The 23,077-nt window shown below is 39.9% G+C and overlaps 1 protein-coding gene across 1 annotated transcript in view; it reads right to left on the reverse strand.

Moving 5' to 3' along the window:
• The window catches only part of PANX1 (pannexin 1), a 251,544-nt gene that overhangs the window by 3,855 nt on the left and 224,612 nt on the right, over positions 1-23,077 (reverse strand). Inside the window, exon 4 of the mRNA XM_053708615.1 lies at positions 12,263-12,927. Coding sequence (XP_053564590.1) covers positions 12,263-12,927 — 665 coding nt within the window. The remainder of the gene's footprint in view (positions 1-12,262; positions 12,928-23,077) is intronic.

The following is a 23,077-nucleotide window of genomic DNA, read 5'->3' on the forward strand; positions in this document are numbered from 1 at the left end:
ATGGAACACCAGATAAGGAGGAGAACACTGCAGAGCAGATAACTCTGAAACTCTTCTAGCAGAAGAAATTGCAACCAAAAACAAAACTTTCCAAGATAGTAACTTAATATCTACGGAATGTAAGGGTTCAAACGGAACCCCTTGAAGAACTGAAAGAACTAAATTGGGACTCCAAGGAGGAGTCAAAGGTTTGTAAACAGGCTTGATTCTAACCAGAGCCTGAACAAAAGCTTGAACATCTGGCACAGCCGCCAGTTTTTTGTGAAGTAAAACAGATAAAGCAGAAATCTGTCCCTTCAAAGAACTTGCAGATAATCCTTTCTCCAAACCCTCCTGTAGAAAGGATAGAATCTTAGGAATTTTTATCTTGTTCCATGGGAATCCTTTAGATTCACACCAACAAATATATTTTTTCCATATTTTATGGTAAATTTTCCTAGTTACAGGCTTTCTAGCCTGAACAAGAGTATCAATGACAGAATCTGAAAACCCACGCTTTGATAAAATCAAGCGTTCAATCCCCAAGCAGTCAGTTGGAGTGAGGCCAGATTCGGATGTTCGAATGGACCTTGAACAAGAAGGTCCTGTCTCAAAGGTAGCTTCCATGGTGGAGCCGATGACATATTCACCAGGTCTGCATACCAAGTTCTGCGTGGCCACGCAGGAGCTATCAAGATCACCGAAGCCCTCTCCTGATTGATCCTGGCTACCAGCCTGGGAATGAGAGGGAACGGTGGGAATACATAAGCTAGGTTGAAGGTCCAAGGCGCTATCAGTGCATCTACTAGAGTCGCCCTGGGATCCCTGGATCTGGACCCGTAGCAAGGAACCTTGAAGTTCTGACGAGACGCCATCAGGTCCATGTCTGGAATGCCCCATAATTGAGTTATTTGGGCAAAGATTTCCGGATGGAGTTCCCACTCCCCCGGATGGAAAGTCTGACGACTCAGAAAATCCGCTTCCCAATTTTCCACTCCTGGGATGTGGATTGCAGACAAGTGGCAGGAGTGATTCTCCGCCCATTGAATTATTTTGGTCACTTCCTCCATCGCCAGGGAACTCCTTGTTCCCCCCCTGATGGTTGATATATGCAACAGTCGTCATGTTGTCTGATTGAAACCTTATGAATTTGGCCTTTGCTAGTTGAGGCCAAGCTTTGAGAGCATTGAATATCGCTCGCAGTTCCAGAATGTTTATCGGGAGAAGAGATTCTTCCCGAGACCATAGAACCTGAGCTTTCAGGGGTTCCCAGACCGCGCCCCAGCCCACCAGACTGGCGTCGGTCGTGACAATGACCCACTCTGGTCTGCGGAAGCTCATTCCCTGTGACAGGTTGTCCAGGTTCAGCCACCAACGGAGTGAATCTCTGGTTCTTTGATCTACTTGGATCGTCGGAGACAAGTCTGTATAATCCCCATTCCACTGTCTGAGCATGCACAGTTGTAATGGTCTTAGATGAATTCGTGCAAAAGGAACTATGTCCATTGCCGCAACCATCAAACCTATTACTTCCATGCACTGCGCTATGGAAGGAAGAAGAACAGAATGAAGTACTTGACAAGAGCTTAGAAGTTTTGATTTTCTGGCCTCTGTCAGAAAAATCTTCATTTCTAAGGAGTCTATTATTGTTCCCAAGAAGGGAACTCTTGTTGACGGGGACAGAGAACTTTTTTCTATGTTCACTTTCCACCCGTGAGATCTGAGAAAGGCTAGGACAATGTCCGTATGAGCCTTTGCTTTTGACAGAGACGACGCTTGAATCAGTATGTCGTCCAAGTAAGGTACTACTGCAATGCCCCTTGGTCTTAGCACCGCTAGAAGGGACCCTAGTACCTTTGTGAAAATCCTTGGAGCAGTGGCTAATCCGAATGGAAGTGCCACAAACTGGTAATGCTTGTCCAGAAAGGCGCACCTTAGGAACCGATGATGTTCCTTGTGGATAGGAATATGTAGATACGCATCCTTTAAATCCACCGTGGTCATGAATTGACCTTCCTGGATGGTAGGAAGAATTGTTCGAATGGTTTCCATCTTGAACGATGGAACCCTGAGAAATTTGTTTAGAATCTTGAGATCTAAAATTGGTCTGAATGTTCCTTCTTTCTTGGGAACTATGAACAGATTGGAGTAAAACCCCATCCCTTGTTCTCCTAATGGAACAGGATGAATCACTCCCATTCTTAACAGGTCTTCTACACAATGTAAGAATGCCTGTCTTTTTATTTGGTTTGAAGACAATTGAGACCTGTGGAACCTCCCCCTTGGGGGTAGTTCCTTGAATTCCAGGAGATAACCTTGAGAAACTATTTCTAGCGCCCAAGGATCCTGAACATCTCTTGCCCAAGCCTGAGCAAAGAGAGAGAGTCTGCCCCCCACCAGATCCGGTCCCGGATCGGGGGCCAACACTTCATGCTGTTTTAGTAGCAGTGGCAGGTTTCTTGGCCTGCTTACCCTTGTTCCAGCCTTGCATCGGTCTCCAGGCTGGTTTGGTTTGAGAACTATTACCCTCTTGCTTAGAGGGTGTAGAATTTGAGGCTGGTCCGTTTCTGCGAAAGGGACGAAAATTTGGCTTATTTTTAGCCTTAAAAGACCTATCCTGAGGAAGGGCGTGGCCCTTTCCCCCAGTGATGTCTGAAATAATCTCTTTCAAGTCAGGGCCAAACAGCGTTTTACCTTTGAAAGGGATGTTAAGCAATTTGTTCTTGGAGGACACATCCGCTGACCAAGACTTTAGCCAAAGCGCTCTGCGCGCCACAATAGCAAAACCTGAATTTTTCGCCGCTAATCTAGCTAATTGCAAAGTGGCGTCTAAGATAAAAGAGTTAGCCAATTTAAGTGCTTGAACTCTGTCTATAACCTCCTCATACGAAGAGTCTTTATCGAGCGACTTTTCTAGTTCTTCGAACCAGAAACACGCTGCTGTAGTGACAGGAACAATGCATGAAATTGGTTGTAGAAGGTAACCTTGCTGAACAAACATCTTTTTAAGCAAACCATAGGATCTTTGAAAGCACAACTATCTTCTATAGGGATAGTAGTGCGTTTGTTTAGAGTAGAAACCGCCCCCTCGACCTTGGGGACTATCTGCCATAAGTCCTTTCTGGGGTTGACCATAGGAAAACATAATTTATGCTTACCTGATAAATTCCTTTCTTCTGTAGTGTGATCAGTCCACGGGTCATCATTACTTCTGGGATATTACTCCTCCCCAACAGGAAATGCAAGAGGATTCACCCAGCAGAGCCGCATATAGCTCCTCCCCTCTACGTCACTCCCAGTCATTCGACCAAGGACCAACGAGAAAGGAAAAGCCAAGGGTGAAGTGGTGACTGGAGTATAAATTAAAAAATATTTACCTGCCTTAAAAACAGGGAGGGCCGTGGACTGATCACACTACAGAAGAAAGGAATTTATCAGGTAAGCATAAATTATGTTTTCTTCTGTTAAGTGTGATCAGTCCACGGGTCATCATTACTTCTGGGATACCAATACCAAAGCAAAAGTACACGGATGACAGGAGGGATAGGCAGGCTCTTTATACAGAAGGAACCACTGCCTGAATGGCGAATCCTGAATTCTTCGCCGTAAGTTTAGTAAGATGTACTACGGCCTCCGAAATGAATGAATTAGCTAGTTTAAGGACTCTAAGCCTGTCCGTAATGTCGTCCAGAGTAGCTGAACTAATGTTCTCTTCCAGAGACTCAATCCAGAATGCCGCTGCAGCCGTGATCGGCGCAATGCATGCAAGGGGTTGCAATATAAAACCTTGTTGAACAAACATTTTCTTAAGGTAACCCTCTAATTTTTTATCCATTGGATCTGAAAAAGCACAGCTATCCTCCACCGGGATAGTGGTACGCTTAGCTAAAGTAGAAACTGCTCCCTCCACCTTAGGGACCGTTTGCCATAAGTCCCGTGTGGTGGCGTCTATTGGAAACATTTTTCTAAATATCGGAGGGGGTGAGAACGGCACACCGGGTCTATCCCACTCCTTAGTAACAATTTCAGTAAGTCTCTTAGGTATAGGAAAAACCTCAGTACTCGCCGGTACCGCAAAATATTTATCCAACCTACACATTTTCTCTGGTATTGCAACTGTGTTACAATCATTCAGAGCCGCTAACACCTCCCCTAGTAATACACGGAGGTTTTCCAGTTTAAATTTAAAATTTGAAATATCTGAATCCAGTCTGTTTGGATCAGAACCGTCACCCACAGAATGAAGTTCTCCGTCCTCATGTTCTGCCACCTGTGACGCAGTGTCTGACATGGCCCTAATATTATCAGCGCACTCTGTTCTCACCCCAGAGTGATCACGCTTACCTCTTAGTTCTGGTAATTTAGCCAAAACTTCAGTCATAACAGTAGCCATATCCTGTAATGTGATTTGTAATGGCCGCCCAGATGTACTCGGCGCTACAATATCACGCACCTCCCGATCGGGAGATGCAGGTACTGACACGTGAGGCGAGTTAGTCGGCATAACTCTCCCCTCGTTGTTTGGTGAAATTTGTTCAATTTGTACAGATTGACCTTTATTTAAAGTAGCATCAATACAGTTAGTACATAAATTTCTAATGGGCTCCACTTTGGCATTGCAACAAATGACACAGGTATCATCCTCTGAATCAGACATGTTTAACACACTAGCAAATAAACTTGCAACTTGGAATACAATTCAATTAGAATAATATTAAAAATGTACTGTGCCTTTAAGAAGCACAGAAGATCTATGACAGTTGAAAATTAATAAATTGAAAACAGTTATAGTGTAAACAACACAACTTTAGCAAAGGTTTAATCCCATTAGCAAAGATAACAAATTCTGAAAGCAGGAAACAAATTACAGAATAAACGTTTTTTATCTCAGTCAACTATAATTCTCACAGCTCTGCTGAGAGAAATTACCTCCCTCAAAATAAGTTTTGAAGACCCCTGAGCTCTGTAGAGATGAACCGGATCATGCAGGAAATACAATGAGCTGCTGACTGAAATATTTGATGCGTAGCAAAAGCGCCAAAAAACGGCCCCTCCCCCTCACACACAGCAGTGAGAGAGAACAGAAACTGTCAGAAAAAAGATTAAGCAACTGCCAAGTGGAAAAATAGTGCCCAAACATTTATTCACTCAGTACCTCAGCAAATGAAAACGATTTTACATTCCAGCAAAAACGTTAAACATAATTTCTAGTTATTAAACAGCTTTATGTAATTCTTACAGTGTAATTCTAGTGAAGTACCATTCCCCAGAATACTGAAGTGTAAAGTATACATACATGACATTATATCGGTATGGCAGGATTTTCTCATCAATTCCATTGTCAGAAAATAAAAACTGCTACATATCTCTATGCAGATTCATCTGCCCGCTGTCCCCTGATCTGAAGTTTACCTCTCCTCAGATGGCCGAGAAACAGCAATATGATCTTAACTACTCCGGCTAAAATCATAGCAAAAACTCTGGTAGATTCTTCTTCAAACTCTGCCAGAGAGGTAATAACACACTCCGGTGCTATTTTAAAATAACAAACTTTTGATTGAAGATATAAAACTAAGTATAATCACCATAGTCCTCTCACACATCCTATCTAGTCGTTGGGTGCAAGAGAATGACTGGGAGTGACGTAGAGGGGAGGAGCTATATGCGGCTCTGCTGGGTGAATCCTCTTGCACTTCCTGTTGGGGAGGAGTAATATCCCAGAAGTAATGATGACCCGTGGACTGATCACACTTAACAGAAGAAATATTTTTTTAAATATAGGGGGAGGAACAAAAGGTATGCCGGGCCTTTCCCATTCCTTATTTACAATGTCCGCCACCCGCTTGGGTATAGGAAAAGCATCGGGGGGCACCGGGACCTCTAGGAACTTGTCCATCTTACATAACTTCTCTGGAATGACCAAATTGTCACAATCATCCAGAGTAGATAACACCTCCTTAAGCAGAGCGCGGAGATGTTCTAATTTAAATTTAAAAGTAATAACATCAGGTTCAGCTTGTTGAGAAATTTTTCCTGAATCTGAAATTTCTCCCTCAGACAAAACCTCCCTCCTGGCCCCTTCAGATTGGTGTGAGGGTATGTCAGAACCATTATCATCAGCGTCCTCATGCTCTTCAGTATCTAAAACAGAGCAATCGCGCTTTCTCTGATAAGTGGGCATTTTGGACAAAATGTTTTTAATAGAATTATCCATTACAGCCGTTAATTGTTGCATAGTAAGAAGGATTGGCGCACTAGATGTACTAGGGGCCTCTTGTGTGGGCAAGACTGGTGTAGACACAGAAGGGGATGATGCAGTACCATGCTTACTCCCCTCGCTTGAGGAATCATTTTGGGCAACATCATTATCAGTGGCATCATTGTCCCTACTTTGTTTGGACACTATGTCACATTCATCACATATATTTAAATGGGGAGGAACCTTGGCTTCCAAACATACAGAACATCGTCTATCTGATGGTTCAGACATGTTAACAGGCATAAACTTGATAACAAAGCACAAAAAACATTTTAAAATAAAACCGTTACTGTCACTTTAAATTTTAAACTGAACACACTTTATTACTGAATATGTGAAAAAGTATGAAGGAATTGTTCAAAATTCACCAAAATTTCACCACAGTGTCTTAAAGCCTTAAAAGTATTGCACACCAAATTTGAAAGCTTTAACTCTGTAACTCTGTAAGAGTTTACATTTAACCCCTATACAGTCCCTGGTATCTGCTTTGCTGAGACCCAACCAAGCCCAGAGGGGAATACGATACCAAATGACGCCTTCAATAAGCTTTTTCAGTGGTTCTTAGCTCCTCACACATGCATCTGCATGCCTTGCTTTCCAAAAACAACTGCGCATTAGTGGCGCGAAAATGAGGCTCTGCCTATGACTAGAAAAGGCCCCCAGTGAAAAAGGTGTCCAATACAGTGCCTGCCGTTTTTTTAATACATCCCCAAGATTAAAAGAACTATTTATAGTTATAATCCACTAAATATACTTATAAAGTAATCGTTTTAGCCCAGAAAAATGTCTACCAGTCTTTAAAGCCCTTGTGAAGCCCTTTATTCTTATACTAAACTAAGAAAATGGCTTACCGGTTCCCATAGGGAAAATGACAGCTTCCAGCATTACCAAGTCTTGTTAGAAATGTGTCATACCTCAAGCAGCAAAAGTCTGCCCACTGTTTCCCCCAACTGAAGTTAATTCATCTCAACAGTCCTGTGTGGAAACAGCCATCGATTTTAGTAACGGTTGCTAAAATCATTTTCCTCTTACAAACAGAAATCTTCATCTCTTTTCTGTTTCAGAGTAAATAGTACATACCAGCACTATTTTAAAATAACAAACTCTTGATTGAAGAATAAAACTACATTTAAACACCAAAAAACTCTTAGCCATCTCCGTGGAGATGTTGCCTGTGCAACGGCAAAGAGAATGACTGGGGTAGGCGGAGCCTAGGAGGGATCATGTGACCAGCTTTGCTGGGCTCTTTGCCATTTCCTGTTGGGGAAGAGAATATCCCCACAAGTAAGGATGACGCCGTGGACCGGACACACCTATGTTGGAGAAATATGCTTTCTTTTTCCCCCTGCATGTTTTATGTGAAATTCACCCTACTTTTAATGTTCTAGCCAACCTTGCCTTTTTTAAAAGTAGGCTATCTTGAAGGAAAGAATTATACTGCATTCCCTTTGCCACTGTTTAAATGGACAGTAAACACCTTGTAATTACAAGACATTTCTGTTGTTTTGCTATAGAATAACATATCAGCCAAGTCTAAACATTTTGTTTTTCAATATTAAAACTCTGCCCACCACTTGTGTCATTTGGAGGAGCCAATCTTGGATGACTCTGCACATAACAAGCCTAGTCAAAGTCATAATGTTAGTAGGAAGTGCACTTTTTTTACAGTTTGTTATCAGTTAAAGCCAATTCAGGACATATATGTAGCAGGGTTAGCCTTGAGAAGTCTGCAGTGTGCATTACAATTTCTGAAACAAATAATAAAAGACTATTACTATGCATAACTAAACACAGGGACACTCAGGTTAACTTTCCAATTTACTTCCATTAAAAAAAATGTGCACAGTCTTTTATATTTACAATTTTTGAGTCACCAGATCCTACTGAGCATGTGCAAGAATACACAGACTATACGTATATGCATTTGTGATTGGCTGATTGCTATCACATGGTACAGGGGGAGAGGAAATATACATAACTTTGAAATTTGTTATAAAAAATCTACTACTCATTTGAAGTTCAGACTAAGTGCTATTGCATTGTCTTGTTATCTTGCATTTGTTGATTATGCAAATCTAATGTGTTGACTGGTCCTTTAATGTCAAGGCGTTTACTGTCCCTTTAAGAAAAAGGCTGAAGAAGTATTCCCCCACGTGGCTACCTCAGTAGTGCACCCACTTAAGATAATTTCTTGGGCATTAGTCTCAAACTTAGAACTTGGCGCTTTCTTTTAAAAAAACTGCTGTGCACTGGGGAAATCAACTGAAGGATGCAAAATACAGCACATTTTATTTCAAATATTCCAAAACACCACCATACAAGGCACTGCTATAAGGGGCCTGAAATGCATGCACTAAACTTTATGCGTCACTTCTATGTCCATTATTTATTACTAATTATTCTGCTAAAACAGACAATTGTTGTCTACAAATCAGAGACAAGAGAGCACTCCTCATGAATCGACTGTATTCAGAAATAAATTACAAAAATGGTGTCAACAGTCTACTTAAATGGACATAATACTTAATTTTTCTACTGTGTATATGAAAGCAGAAGTTGTACATAAAAAGGGTTAAATAATAGGTGTTAAATTTAAGATAAAAAACTTACAGGAAGTAGGTGACTACATACAAGTCATGTGACTTCTCACTCATTGGCAGAGTCAACTTCACAGAAAAACAATTTATTCTTACCTGATAAATTCCTTTCTTTCTTGGTGGTGTTAGTATACGAAAATCCTTACTTGTGGGAATTCACTTCCTAGCCACCACGAGGAGGTGAAGACACCCCACAAAAAAAAACTCTTAAAGGGATACTAAGCCCAATTTTTTTCCTTTCACGATTCAGATAGAACATATAATTTTAAGCAACTTTCTAATTTACTCCTATTATCAATTTTTCTTCCTTCTCTTGCTAGCTTTATTTAAAAAGTAGGAATGTAAAGCTTAGTAGCCGGCCCATTTTAGGTTCAGCACCCTGCATAGTGTTTCCTTATTGGTGGCTACATTGAAAGCAGTAAGAAAGATAGTAGGGTAAAGAGGTGCTAACAAGACTGCCGCCAACTAGAAAAAAATGGGTGGGTTTGTTGGCAATCACGACCAAGAAAGAAAGGAATTTATCAGGTAAGAATAAATTATGTTTTCTTTCTAAGGTGGTGATAGTCCATGAAAATCCTTACGTGTAGGAACCAATACACAAGCTGCAAAGTCCACAAAGGAAAACGGGTGGGAAAGAATGAAAGGCAGGCACCTATTTACCCGGAACCAGCACCTGAGAGACCTTCCTTCCTACCCAAAGGTGTCTTCACTGAGATAAAATCTGACAAATAGATAACATTTTGCACAAATAAGACAACCAAGATGCAGGTTTCACAACTTGTACTACGAAAAACCTCATTCAGCAAATCCCAAGGAAGAAGAAATAGAACTAGACTACACTAGCTACTGAAAACATAGGTACAAAGGGTGGAAATTATGACACCATGAGTATTCCAATGCAAAACTCCAAGAGGAAAAGTAAGCTACATAGCTTTGTTAACCTTATTGTACTCAGGAATACGAAGAACCAGAGAAACAAATCTCATAACAGATATGCCAGCCATAAGTAAAAAATATTATTCTGAATATCCTCTCAGAGGAAAAACAATTGCCACTGGTTTATGAATTTAATACCATAAATATAATAATTGAAGTAAAGATTCCTCAAGACCCAAATCTAAAACAGAGGATAATCCACAGAATTGAGATCCCTGACAGAGCGAGAAAACAAATCGTCAAACAGAAACCAGAATTAAGATACGACAGGTCAAAGCCTAAGAGAACCCGGGCTACACCACCCTTCTGGTTGAATCATATTCTGATGAGTCCCAAAGGTGCTCATATGAGTCTCTGAGTCTGAATGACAAAGAAGCAAAATACTAATTTATCTATGCATTTGCATTAGTACAATGTACAGTTGCTCACAAAGATTACAGTAAGATGATTGTGAGAAGTTCACAGCTAAGCCATGCACAAACTTTATGCATGCATATACGTATACTGATATATAGCATCAAGCACTGTCCTGGTACAAATATCACATTGTGGTTATCTAGACCCATAGTAAGAAACCCTCATGTCAGCCTATAAATGGGTCCTAAGACTGCTCCAGGATAACGATAAGTGGAAAACTGTAGGAGTTCTTTCCTGTACAACCCAAGGGAAAGTAATACTGTAGTGTATGATAACCGGAGCTATAAGATCCCATCCCCCACCACAACCCCCCTTGGATAACCTGATCCTTCCATATCACTCAGGTATGATTGGGGTTAAAAATGGAAAACAGTGAAATGGGGCACATGAACAAACCCCAAGGGGAATAGTTAAATGAGAACTATCCCACTCTACGCTCTCCACAAACACCCCCGGTGTGATAGAAGCTCCCCTGATGTCGGACTAACTGATATAAGGAACAACTGAAAAGCCCAAGCCACTCAGTGAAATAGGTGCTGCACTCCAACTTATCGCCACTAAGTGTAAAAGGGAACCGAAGCTAGGCAAGCTCTTCCTGGAATGCCAGCCGGTAATGACAACGACCACATAAGGCGCAATCTAAAGTAGAAGAATAAAGAACTTTACACAGCAAACAAATAAAATCTCCTCTCAGTGTTAGGGAAGTAATTTGTGCCTAGAGATATCCAAATCCCTATCCTGCAGGAGCTGTTATAGTGTATGAAAATGTTTGAAATATAGCCACACTCCCCTGGGAAAATGAAAAATAAATCCATACCCTGTTAAAATGCATAAAACGGACAATGTGTTCCTAAATTTAACATATAGGGAGAATTTGTGACTGGCTAACAAATTACTGTACTGTATGTACCATTAGCCTGTGGGCTATGTGGGAGAACCGGTACTTATCAAATAAATTGCCCACTCCACTGTTCTTACCCAGAAATATTCATGAGAATGCAGCAGAGAGCCCACCCAATCCTGTAACTAACAGCAGTGGATATACTTGGGGAGTAAAACTTCATGGCCTTGCAGGAGGATGCTAAGAAGCTATTCCAGCAATGACAGGGCTGTGACCTCAACTCCAGAGAGAATACTTATATTGCACAGCCAGTACTCCTCATAAGTCCCTCTCTCTTCCAGGAAACTAACCATTTGAGGGAAATTATTCATTATACAAAATAATAGTCCTTAACACCTCTATCCCTGCCACTCCATGAAGAGGCTAAGAACTACTGGAAGAGAGAGGGAAGTGGGAAGTGCCTTTGCCTCCACCTGGTGGCCAGGAAGTGAATTCTCACAAGTAAGGATTTTCATGGACTATCACTACCTTAGAAAGAAAAAAAATGTTTATTCAGAAATAGAATATTGGTTTTTCAAATACATTTCTGAAACATTCTCTTTTAGGCAGAACAGAAAAAAACAAACATTACGCATCATGTTCCTTTGAGAAATCTTCAAGACAAGAAAGCTATTAAAAGCAGGGCATTTGCAATATTAACCCAGTATACAGCCAATCTACTATAAAATCTGAAATTGTTTCTCAGACGTACAACAACAACTATCTTTAGTAACTGGCGTTTTTCCTGAGGGTTTTGTGCTTGGAAGTTAAAGGGACAGTTAAGTCAAAATTAAACATTTACGGGTCAAATAGCGTATTCAACTTTAAACAGCTTTCATCTAACGTACTTCTATTATCAAATTTGCTTCATTCTCTTTGAATCTTTGTTGAAGTGTAGGTTCAATAGTGTGCACATTTACTTAGCATTCTATGGAAGCAGTGTTTGCAACAAAGTATAACTTAGCTACAAACATTATTGCAAGTACTGCTGCCATAGAATGCTAAATATACTGTATGTGTACACTCTCCAATACTTCAATAAATATTCCAAGAGAATGAAACAAATTTGATAATAGAAGTAAATTGGAAATCTATCTAAATCATAACGTTTTAACTTTGACCTTACTGTGCCTTTAAGGTTCCATGTTTACATTGACAGTTTTACATAAATATAAACAAAAAGGTTAAATTTACCTTTAAGCTCAAGTGTATTGTTTTCAGCAGCTGATGCAGGCACTGAGCCCGTTTTAAATGCAGGCGTCTTTCCATCCACTGTGTCAGTCTTTACCGTTCCTAAAGTGGTTAACATCTGCATGGTGTCAAATGCTTCCCCGCTACCCTTGAGATTTTCCAGCACCCTTAGGCATTTGTATGATTTTAGCTCGCTAATGTTTTCTTCAACAAACAGGAGAAAGAGACTCAGATCATCATAGTTTTGTGAGGGGAACTGCAGGACACTAAACGTTGGTAGGATCTCGTAGACCTTGAGAACATCTGACCTCTTCCTAAATGGAACCATTATGGTGTATAATACGAATGGCATCGTCAAAACATAAATAATTAAGTTAATATAACTAAGAAGCCTAAAAACACCAACTGCAATAAGCTTGCATTGTATCAGTGCCGGAAGGGTAGTGTCATTTTTTAAAATGCCAGTTCGGATATTGCAACTGAATTCGTCAGTTAGAGAAAAAAGGCTGATATAATATCCTAGATAGATGCAGGCAAGTAATATAATTATTAGCGTCAAGCATCTACAGATGAGGTACTTTACAATTAGATTTAAAGAGTTCATCTTTGTCTTGAGATACTGCTCCACAAATGGGTACTTAAAGTGGCTTTCCGAGATCTCCCACGTGCTAAGAAACAAAAAGCAGAAACCGATAATTAGACACCACATTCTTAAAAAAAAACATTTGTGCAGTAATTATTTTTTTATTTTTTTATAATAAACATCTGTGCAACTGAAGTCAAGACTTATCTTATTACAAATATGGCAACATATAATGCTATAGAGAGTAATTTAAACGGACACTTGGGGAACTGTTCTTAATGTGCTTTCAGTTTATTAAATGTATAGGAAATTATTACTCTATTTTTTTTTTTTGTAATTGAAATAACTTTTTGCTCCTTTAAACTACAACCAATTGTTCTAAATAGCATTTATATTCAAGTGGGCTGAACCTGCAAAAACATAAAAACCCATTATCTTATTTCTGTCTATATAAACACATAAAGGCCCACTTATCTCTAAATACATAAAAGCCAATACTCAGGGAGAGCAATCGTTAAGAAATCATTTTAGTACCTTTCTCACCTAACCCCCACTGGGTGGTTAATTTCTGCTGCTGCCTTTTGTTTACACATCAGAGAATACAGCACTATTCATATTTTCAGAACAGATAGTGGTTTCATTTGAAATTTCAAGCTATTTCAAATGACAGAATAAATGTAAAGGAACAATTTGCAAACTATTTAATGCAATACAGCTTACTGTAAAATAGATCATTGGGAACAAATTAAAAGTGAAGAACATTTTACAGTATAATGTCCCTTTAATATTACAAAGTATATATGTATGGCTTGATAAAGTCTGGGAACTAAGAAAACTATATATATATATATCTATATCGACACACATATACATACATATACATATATACATATATATATATATATATATACACACACACACACAGGCGTGCACACACCCTACTCACCCTTGTGCAAGCCTATCAGCTCACATTGAACTACATACAGCTGGAACAGTGCACATGTGCTTTTTTTCTACAAGCGCACAACATCATGAAGTATTAAAACCTCCTATACTAATCCAAGGCTCTAATATGCAGCCCCAGGGCACCTAGAAGACAGGCCTGCAGTTATGGGGAGGTGTGGTTGACACTTTCTTGCCACCTCTGTTTCCTCACACTGTGCAGAGAGTTATTTAACCAACTCTACCAACATCCCTTTGGCTAACCAAGAGTGTTGCAATGCATTTATGTGCAATACATTGCAGCTATTTTGGCAGCCATGGGGTTAAAGGGATAGTCTAGTCAAAATTAAACTTTCATGATTCAGATAAAGCATGTAATTTTAAGCAACTTAATAATTTACTCATATTATCAATTTGTATTCGTTATCTTGGTATCTTTATTTGAAAAAGCAAAAATTTAAGCTAAGGAGCCGGCACATTTATAATTCAGCACCTGGGTGGCTCTTGCTGATTGGTGTCTAAATGTAGCCACCAATGAGCAAGCGCTCCCAAGGTTCTTAACCAAAAATCAGTCGGCTCCAAAGCTTTCAGTTTTGTTTTGTTTTTCAAATGAAGATTCCAAGAGAACGAAGAAAAATTGATAATAGGAGTAAATTAGACAGTTGCTTAAAATGAATGCTCTATCTGAATCATGGAAGTTTAATTTTGACTACACTATCCCTTCAACAGCACCTGCTTGTATCTAATACATCTGCAGAAGATACCGGTGCTGGGAGGCTACTCCATAGCTTTTCCTGTGTGGGAGGAGCTTTTAGAGTGGCTTCTCCATGCAAGCCTGTCGTGGCTTTATTTAGTGTCTCCCAGACAGTAGCTGACACTCCATGGTAAACCTCTGATCAGATAAGGTTGTTCTGACCTTGAAACGATACCATCTGTAAAGTTGGTTTTTTTTTTTGTTGTATACATGTCCAATTAAAATTGTCAAAAAAATAAATACATCCCTCATAATGCATTTTTAGTCAGCTTTTAATGATTTGATATATATTTACTGTATGTGTGTGTATATATATATATATATATATATATATATACACACATACATATATATATACACATATATATATATATATATATATATATATATATATATATATATATATATACACATACATACATACACACACAGACAGTATGTATGTATATATATATATATATATATATATATATATATATATATTCCAATCTGGACTGATTTATAGACCAGAAGATATTGTTCCTTTGAAATCTGCTCGATAGCTCAGGTCTGGTTAAACTGATTAATTTCAGCTTGCTTGGCTTTGCTGCAACACAAGCGGACAGCTCCACCTACTGGCTATTTTAATAAATGCACTGCTTCTCAATGCTTTTCAATAGCAGTCACATGACTAAAAAAAAGGTTGTCATTCTGAAACGGTGTAAATTGAACTGTTGTAAAACGAGGGCCACCTGTATATGTATATATATATATATATATATATATATACATATATATATATATATATATATATATATACACACATATACACACACACTGTATATATATGAGATCTCTGATGAAGCGCATGTGAGCATGCGGGAAACGCGTCAGATCCAACCCTGCACACTGTGACTGTGTCTTTCACTTGTCTGCTTATTAAATTACCTACTTTGGAAAAGAGTCTGCAGCTCCTCGTCTTTCTTTCGTCTAACCCTGTATATATATATATATATATGGGTTTCTCCTAAATTTTCTTGCTGGCTCCTTAACCTAAAATAAAAATGTGTTGACCCCTGGCATACATCAGCTGGTCTAGAACTATTTGTGTCCCTTACCAAAAAACAATAAAAACCCATGAGTGAAGTTCACTGATTCTAGCGGATACATTACGTACTAAAGCTACTGTGTAACACTGTAAGGAAACTGGGCAGAATATATGACAGAGGCTGCAGGTGCATAGCAGAGAGTTTTAGAATTCTCAGCATTAGCTTTTGAGGGTAAAGACATCTTCCCTTTATTGATTCATGTATAGCCCCTTCATTTTTAACTCTTTCAGGCAGGAGGCACAAACATGGGCAATTTAGTTTTCTATTACCTATTTACCAGGTGAAGTGTTAATAACAGCAAAGTATAAATTTCTCTAATACTCAGTATATATTTATTTTCTTTGCATTTAACACTTTATTAAAGTGAAGGTAAACTTTGATGAATGAAAGCCCGTTTTTTAAAAATACGATTAAAAACAGGGGCTCTTTTATTCATCAAAGTTTAGAAAGCAGCCGTTTTGATTAAAAACTTACCTTTGTTTTTTTCACAGCCAGAGCAGCTTCCCCCACCCGGAGATCCTCTCTTCACACGTCAGCAATGACTAATCCAGCTTCCTCTAATCACAGCATGGCCTCAGGCAATGACTACCCTGGGGGGAAAGCCGTGATTGGAGGAAGCTGGATTTGTCATTGATGACGTGTGAAGAGAGGATCTCCGTGTGGGAGAGAGGATCTCCGTGTGGGGGAAGCTGCTCCAGCTGTGAAAAGAAGAAAGGTAAGTTTTTAATAAAAATGGCTGCTTTCTAAACTTTGTTGAATGAGAGTGCCCCTGTTTTTAATAGTATTTTTTAAAAAACGGCTTTCATTCATCATAGTTTACCTTCACTTTAAACATGAATACATTTGTAATTAGCTCCTAATGAATATTTTAATTTGTTAGAAGACTAGACTATCATGTCAAAACACATCTAATTATCTTTGCTTCTCCAACAACAATAAAAAGTTGAAACACTGATGTTTGCAGCCCTTGAGAACCTTTGCTGGACAAACCTATTCTAGACATTTGCTTTAGGGCTCAGATGTATATTCCTGGATTCTGTTTTCAATTTAATTATATATACTATATGATTCTATCTGAATTTAGAGATGACCTACAACAATTTGTCATGACCAGAACACATACAATATCATAGGTTCACTAATAAAGCTAGTTTTCCAAAACCAAGTTTAGTTTATTAAAATCTCCACAACAATGTAAACAAGTATTAGCGGAGATAATAATGGTTTTGAAATAAGCATGGGCATTGCGCTAGAGGGTAAAGGTCTAAGTTCTCTGCAAAGGTACACACAATTTACAATTTGATAGCCATGGACATGAATAAGTTTCCTAGAATCTCATTATACACAAAAGCCATTTTCTTATAATTACTGATCGCTAGGATAATGAGATCACTGCTACTTTCATGCATATTATGGCACACACAATTTACAAAAACCTTCTGGTACACGACCTTTAATAGTATGTAACACTTCAATCTAACATTTGTAATTTACTTATTTGCCTTATAATTGGACATCCTGGTATCATCATATTTTTATATCTAGGTAACCAGCATTGTATAACCACACTGATATTGCAGCATAAAAACCTCTAGCCAAAACCATTGCTTTTCTCATGCATTTATTTCTCTATGGCATCAAAGGCAGTCTGATTCAACCCTGGTGGCAATGTAACCTGTGATACATTGTAATGGTCAGTATATAAATGCAGCAATGTCGTGGTCAGAGCAAAGTTTACAAGAAACAGTGAATGTACATAAACAAAGGTAAATATAGGTCTTTCTTTATTCAGAGTTCATTAAATATTTTTTTTTCTTTTGCCTTATCTTCTTATTTCAAAATTACATAAAGTATATTGACTTTAGAACTGTCCCTGGACTTTAAATGGGCATTAAACACTAAAAGAATGCTAGAAAGAATGATGCATTCAAATAAAAGATTAGTCTGAGAATAACATATAGATGTTTTTTTTTTTTTTTAAAGCTTCATTAGTTATTTCATTAAATATTGACAAAATAAGTGTAAAGTTTTAATGTCTATAAAACAATGGGAGCTGCCATGTTGTACTTTAGGTTACTTTCTCTGCTTTTGCCAATTAGGGACAGTTATAAAAAACTAAAATGTATGCTTACCTGATAAATTTCTTTCTTTCCAGGCATGGACAGTCCACAATGTCATTCCAATTACTAGAGGGACATTTAACTCCTGGCCAGCAGGAGGAGGCAAAGAGCACCTCAGCAAAGCTGTTAAATGTAACTTCCCTTACCCATAATCCCCAGTCATTCATCCGAAAGAAAATGGGAAAAGAAGAAACACAAGGGTATATAGGTCCCTTAGGTTTACTCAAAAAAACCTGCCGAACATAATTTAAAAAGAGGCCGGGGTTGTGGACTATCCATGTCCGGAAAGAAAGCAATGTATCGGGTAAGCATACATTTTGTTTTCTTTTCTATGGCATGGAGAGTCCACAACGTCATTCCAATTACTAGTGGGAATCCATACCCAAGCTAGAGGACAGGGAATGAAAAGGGAGGGAGAACAAGGCATGAGGACCTAAACAGAAGGCACCACCACCTTTCTCCCAAAAGAGGCCTCAGTCGAGGTAAAAGTATCAAATTTGTAGAATTTGGAAAAAGAATACAAAGAGGACCATGTTGCCGCTTTGCAAATCTGTTTCACAGAAGCTTCATTTTTGAAAGCCCAAGATGAGGAGACAGCCCTAGTGGAATGAGTCGTAATTCTCTAAGGAGGCTGCTGTCCAGTAATCTCATAAGGAAAACGAATTATACTTCTTAACCAGAGGGAAAGGGTGGTAGAAGTGGCCTTGTGATGCTTTCCAGAGAAAACAACAAACGGAGCAGAAGATTGACGAAAATCTTTAGCAGCTTGTAGGTAAAATGTTATAGCATGCACAACATCCAAGTTATGCAACAGAAGTTCCTTATGAGAAGAAGGATTAGGATAAAAAGAAGGAACAATTTCCTGAATAATGTTTCAATCCGACACCACCTTAGGAAGAAACATCAATTTAGTACGAAGGACCACCTTATCTGCATGAAAAATAAGTTACGAGGAATCACATTGTAGAACTGAAAGCTCAGAAACTCTGCAAGCAGAAGAAATAGCAAGGAGAAACAAAACCTTCCAAGATAATTTTATATCAACAACATGCATCGGCTCAAACAGAGCCTGCTGCAAAACTTTAAGAACTAGGTTAAGGCTCCAAGGAAGAGCAACAGGTTTAAACATAGGCCTGATTCTGACCAGGGCCTGAACAAAAGCTTGAACATCAGGTAAATCTGCCAGACGTTTGTGCAAAAGAATAGACAGTGCAGAAATCTGACCCTTCAGAGTACTGACTGACAAACATTTCTCCAGGCCATCCTGAAGAAAATGTAAAATTCAGGGAATCCTCACCCGGCTTCAGGAACCCCTTAGATTTGCAACAAAAAATGTATTTACGCCATACCTTATGGTAAATCCTTTGAGTAATAGGTTTACAAGTCTTATGCATTGTATCAATGACTGCCTTTAGAAAACACGTCTAGACAGGACTAGGAGTTCAATCTATCAGCTTCAGAGAATCTAGATTTGGATGGAGGAATGGGCCCTGAATTAGAAGGTCCTTCCTCAGGGCTAACCTCCAAGGTGGAAGAGATGACATCTTCACCAGATCCGCGAACCAGATCGTGAGAGGCCAGACAGGAGCTATTAGAATCACGGACGCTCTTTCTTGTTTGATAAGAGCAATGACTCGTGGAAGGAGAGCAAATGGAGGAAACAGGTATGATAGACCGAAATTCCAAGGAACCGTCAGAGCATCTATCAGAGCGGCCTAAGGATCTCTTGACCTTGATCCGTACTTTGGAAGCTTGGCATTTTGACGAGATGCCATCAGATCCATCTCCGGAAACCCTCATCTGAGGGTTATCCTTAAGAACACTTCCGGATGGAGAGCCCACTCCTAGGGATGAAAAGTCTGTCTGCTCAGAAAATCCGCCTCCCAATTGTCAACTCCTGGAATGTGGATGGCAGATAGGAGACAATCGTGAGCCTCCGCCCACTGCAGAATGCGAGTCACCTCCTTCATGGCCAAGGAACTCCAAGTTCTTCACTGGTGGTTGATGTAAGCCGACTGAGGTGATGTTTTCTGACTGGAATTTGATAAACCGGACTAAAGATCATTGAGGCCAAGCTGTCAAGGCATTGAAGTTTGCTCTCAACTCCAAGATGTTTATGGGAAGAGAAGACTTTCCGAGACCACGGGCCATGAGCTTTTAGAGAACCCCAAACATCTCCCTAGCCCAACAGGCTAGCGTCCGTAGTCACAATCACCCAAGAAGGTCTCAGGAAGCAAGTGCCCGAAACAGATGTTCCTGTGAAATCCACCTTGAGAGAGAGAGTCTCTTGTTAGTGGATCCAGATTTATCCTCTGCGATAAATCTGAATGGTCTCCGTTCCATTAACTGAGCATGCAAAGCTGCAGCGGTTGCAGATGGAACCAAACAAAAGGAATGATGTCCATGGAAGCCACAATCAGACCAATCACCTCCATGCATTGAGCTACTGATGACTAATAGCAGACTGGAGAGAAAGGCAAGAAGCTGGACTTTCTGACGTCCGTCAGGAAAATCTTCATGGTCAGGGAATCTATGATTGTCCCTAGGAAACACACTCTTGTAGCTGGAACTACAGGACTACAAGCGCTCAAAGTCTACAGCTCAAAAACTAAAGTAAACTGACACACAACACTATAACCCGAAAACGGGCTTCATAAATAATGGGGAAATTATTAAAACCCCTTAACAACCTTTCAGCCAGTGTAATAAAAAGTTAAATTACAAGGTCAGCTTAGTATTAACCCCATAAGTCTCTCTCAGAATCTCTTCATTTATAAATAAAGGCATGCCCCTCTGTGATCACAGAAAAATAAAATGTGCCTGTAACAAACTGCCCATAAATGTACACTTAAACCACTGAACCTCTGAAGTGCTGTCCTTCAGTACCTAGAAGGCAAAGGCACTTACCTGTGGATCCAGCTGCAGGGCAGATAACAGCTACTTAGGTGTGACAGGTACTCCACTCCCTGTCATGGACCTTTAGTAAAAGAAACAGAGAAACCAACCCTGGCTTTCTGCGAAGGGGTAGCCAACTGCTAAAAGCCACCACTACTCTTACTAAAGAGATTGACATGGACACAGCTAGACACAAATCCTTGCTTGCAGGGAAAAGTACCCATCAAAGGATTTTATATCTTCAGACACCATCTTCGCACATCCTCCATTGACAGAGGCAAAGAGAATGACTGGGGATTATGGGTAAGGAAAGTTACACTTGACAGCTTTACTGGGGTGCTCTTTGCCTCCTCCTGCTGGCCAGCACTTGAATATTCCACTAGTAATTGGAATGAAGCTGTGGATTCTCCATGCCATAGGAAAGAAATAGGTCACTATAGTTTCCAGCCAATGACTGTGCGGAATAACATAATTTATGCTTACCTGATAAATTCCTTTCTTCTGTAGTGTGATCAGTCCACGGGTCATCATTACTTCTGGGATATTACTCCTCCCCAACAGGAAGTGCAAGAGGATTCACCCAGCAGAGCTGCATATAGCTCCTCCCCTCTACGTCACTCCCAGTCATTCGACCAAGGACCAACGAGAAAGGAAAAGCCAAGGGTGAAGTGGTGACTGGAGTATAAATTAAAAAATATTTACCTGCCTTAAAAACAGGGCGGGCCGTGGACTGATCACACTACAGAAGAAAGGAATTTATCAGGTAAGCATAAATTATGTTTTCTTCTGTTAAGTGTGATCAGTCCACGGGTCATCATTACTTCTGGGATACCAATATCAAAGCAAAAGTACACGGATGACGGGAGGGATAGGCAGGCTCTTTATACAGAAGGAACCACTGCCTGAAGAACCTTTCTCCCAAAAATAGCCTCCGATGAAGCAAAAGTGTCAAATTTGTAAAATTTGGAAAAAGTATGAAGCGAAGACCAAGTTGCAGCCTTGCAAATCTGTTCAACAGAGGCCTCATTCTTGAAGGCCCAAGTGGAAGCCACAGCTCTAGTAGAATGAGCTGTAATTCTTTCAGGAGGCTGCTGTCCAGCAGTCTCATAAGCTAAACGAATTATGCTACGAAGCCAAAAAGAAAGAGAGGTAGCGGAAGCTTTTTGACCTCTCCTCTGCCCAGAGTAAATGACAAACAGAGAAGACGTTTGTCGAAATTCCTTAGTTGCCTGTAAGTAAAATTTTAGAGCACGGACTACATCCAGGTTGTGCAGTAGACGTTCCTTCTTTGAAGAAGGATTTGGGCATAAAGAAGGAACAACAATCTCTTGATTGATATTCCTGTTAGTAACTACCTTAGGTAAGAACCCAGGTTTAGTACGCAGGACTACCTTATCCGAATGAAAAATCAAATAAGGAGAATCACAATGTAAGGCTGATAATTCAGAGACTCTTCGAGCCGAGGAAATAGCCATTAAAAATAGAACTTTCCAAGATAACAACTTTATATCAATGGAATGAAGGGGTTCAAACGGAACGCCCTGTAAAACATTAAGAACAAGGTTTAAACTCCATGGTGGAGCAACAGTTTTAAACACAGGCTTAATCCTGGCCAAAGCCTGACAAAAAGCCTGGACGTCAGGAACTTCTGACAGACGTTTGTGTAACAGAATGGACAGAGCTGAGATCTGTCCCTTTAATGAACTAGCAGATAAACCCTTTTCTAAACCTTCTTGTAGAAAAGACAATATCCTAGGAATCCTAACCTTACTCCAAGAGTAACCTTTGGATTCACACCAATATAGGTATTTACGCCATATCTTATGGTAAATCTTTCTGGTAACAGGTTTCCTAGCCTGTATTAAGGTATCAATAACTGACTCAGAAAATCCACGTCTTGATAAAATCAAGCGTTCAATTTCCAAGCAGTCAGCTTCAGAGAAGTTAGATTTTGATGTTTGAAGGGACCCTGTATCAGAAGGTCCTGTTTCAGAGGTAGAGACCAAGGTGGACAGGATGACATGTCCACCAGGTCTGCATACCAAGTCCTGCGTGGCCACGCAGGTGCTATTAGAATCACTGATGCTCTCTCTTGTTTGATTCTGGCAATCAATCGAGGAAGCAACGGGAAGGGTGGAAACACGTAAGCCATCCTGAAGTCCCAAGGTGCTGTCAGAGCATCTATCAGGACTGCTCCTGGATCCCTGGATCTGGACCCGTAACGAGGAAGCTTGGCGTTCTGTCGAGACGCCATGAGATCTATCTCTGGTTTGCCCCAACGTCGAAGTATTTGGGCAAAGACCTCCGGATGAAGTTCCCACTCCCCCGGATGAAAAGTCTGACGACTTAAGAAATCCGCCTCCCAGTTCTCCACTCCCGGGATGTGGATTGCTGACAGATGGCAAGAGTGAGACTCTGCCCAGCGAATTATCTTTG

Source organism: Bombina bombina, chromosome 3, assembly GCF_027579735.1.
Source record: "Bombina bombina isolate aBomBom1 chromosome 3, aBomBom1.pri, whole genome shotgun sequence".
NCBI classification, from domain to species: domain Eukaryota; kingdom Metazoa; phylum Chordata; class Amphibia; order Anura; family Bombinatoridae; genus Bombina; species Bombina bombina.